This window comes from Sinocyclocheilus grahami, unplaced genomic scaffold (assembly GCF_001515645.1).
Source record: "Sinocyclocheilus grahami isolate Dianchi unplaced genomic scaffold, SAMN03320097.WGS_v1.1 scaffold501.1, whole genome shotgun sequence".
In the NCBI taxonomy this organism is placed as follows: Eukaryota; Metazoa; Chordata; class Actinopteri; order Cypriniformes; family Cyprinidae; genus Sinocyclocheilus; species Sinocyclocheilus grahami.
In genome coordinates, this window is record NW_015505680.1 from 46,960 (window position 1) to 49,091 (window position 2,132).

General features: G+C 42.3%; 1 protein-coding gene across 1 annotated transcript in view; it reads left to right on the forward strand.

Moving 5' to 3' along the window:
• LOC107554396 (RING finger protein 10-like) overlaps nucleotides 1-2,132 on the forward strand; it is a 16,702-nt gene that overhangs the window by 2,134 nt on the left and 12,436 nt on the right. The window contains exons 3-6 of the mRNA XM_016236885.1: nucleotides 6-86; nucleotides 1,114-1,319; nucleotides 1,459-1,549; nucleotides 1,654-1,838. Coding sequence (XP_016092371.1) covers nucleotides 6-86; nucleotides 1,114-1,319; nucleotides 1,459-1,549; nucleotides 1,654-1,838 — 563 coding nt within the window. The remainder of the gene's footprint in view (nucleotides 1-5; nucleotides 87-1,113; nucleotides 1,320-1,458; nucleotides 1,550-1,653; nucleotides 1,839-2,132) is intronic.

Consider the following 2,132-nt stretch of genomic DNA (forward strand, 5'->3'; position numbering starts at 1 on the left):
GCAAGAATTTTGACAAGAGACCCCCTCAGAGAGGTGGCGGAGGGGGGAGACTGTATGGACTTGCTGGTGGTGGGAGAAGAGAAGAGGTGTTTAAATAAGCCTTTGGATTATGAATCATTTGTACTTCCATGAAGGGCTGTTATGCTTCCTTATTGCATGTTAATGTGAAGATAACAGTGATCGTGTTGGTTAATTAACTGCTAGCAAATAGCCTGTAATGCAATATGGGTAAACCAGGATTAAAGGATTAGTTCACTCCAGAATTAAAATTTCCTGGTAATTTACTCACCCCCATGTCATCCAAGTTGTTCGTGTCTTTCTTCAGTTAAAAAGAAATGAAGGTTTTTGAGGAAAACATTCCAGGATTTTTCACCATATGATGCATTTAAACGGGGACCAACGGGTTGAAATTACAAACTGCAGTTTCAGTGCAGCTTCAAAGGGCTCTATACAATCCCAGCCGAGGAATAAGGGTCTTATCTATTGAAATGATAGGCCATTTTCTAAAAAAGATGCATGTCCATGACTTCATGCATTATGTATTCACAAAGCAAACGTGCAAAGACTAAGTTAAACGCCCTTTACAAAAAAAAGAAAGAAAAGTAAAACAACGATGTCAGACAATTTTGAAGTTGGAGGGGAAAATGAGATGGAGTTTTTCACCCTACCCTTACCTGTTAGAACCAGAGTCGGTACTTTTGCCTATGTCGTGCATGACCTTTCCAACGTGATTATGTAATGATTGAAGTAGCAGACATGCATCGCGGAGCTGGTGCAAGATGAGAATTTGTGGTTAAAGTATATACATTTTATTTTAAATCAATTTTATTTTTTAGAAAATGACCAATTGTTTCGCTAGATAAGACCCTTATTTCTCAGCTGGGATCGTGTAGAGACCATTGAAGCTGCAATTTGGAATTTCAACCCATTGGGTCCCATTGAAGTCCGTTATATGGAGAACAATTCTGGAATGTTTTCCTCAAAAACCTTAATTTGTTTGCGACTGAAGAAAGAAAGACATGAACATCTTGAATGACATGGGGGCATATAAAATATCAGGAAGTTTTAATTCTGGAGTGAACTGATCCTTTAACTGTTGGATTCTCTCATTAGGTAGCAGAGAACTGCCGGGCAGAGTTTAGCCCGGCTCAGTTTGCTGGACCCAAAAAGATAAGTCTGAACCACCTGCTCAACTTCACGTTTGAGCCACGAGGAGGTCATTTTGGCTCCGGGGGTGATGGCCACTCCTGCTGGGGTCGCCGCAACAAGTGGGGTCACAAACACAAGCCCTTCAACAAGGAGCTTTTCCTGCAGGCTAAGTGAGTACAGCAGAATATGTTGCAAACTTTTATATGAATTTATATTAAATCACATGCAACAATAGTCTGTGTACTTCAGTGTTATGATAAGCTGATAAAAATGCCAATCTGATGAGTGTGTCTTCCTTTTGTCCACCAGTTGCCAGTTTGTGGTAATTGATGATCAGGACTATCAAGCCCACTTCACTGATCCGGACACTTTGGTGGACTGGGACTGTGTGCAACAAGTGGTCAGTTCAGACTTCTCACTTCCTTGTACATCCTGTCAGTGCCTTTTCTACAAATCTCAGCATGCTGTTTTTTTTTGTTGTTGTGTTTTTCTCGTTCAACACAGCGCATCTGCAGTCACGAGGTGCCGTCGTGTCCGATCTGCCTGTATCCCCCTGTGGCGGCCCACATCACGCGCTGCGGCCACATCTACTGTTGGCCATGCATGCTGCACTACCTCTCTCTGAGCGAGAAGAGTTGGTCCAAGTGCCCCATTTGCTATGAGGCTGTGCACAGCGCTGATCTCAAGAGGTTCGTACAGAAAACACCTGTTTATAATACTTGTTTGGTTTTTAAATTAATGTGAACTTCTTGATTTAGAAATCTGTTATTTTATTTAAATCAACCCTTGGTATATAGAAGTGCCATCATTTAGTCAAGACATTCCAGTTTGTTCACTGTTGTCACTGAAACCTGTCATCTTGCAGTGTGGTTGCCATGGAGACGCATCAATACGTGACCGGTAACGTCATCACTATGCGTCTAATGCGGAGAGAGAAAGGATCGCTGGTGGCTCTTCCCAGCTGTCAGTGGGTGAAGGTGGAA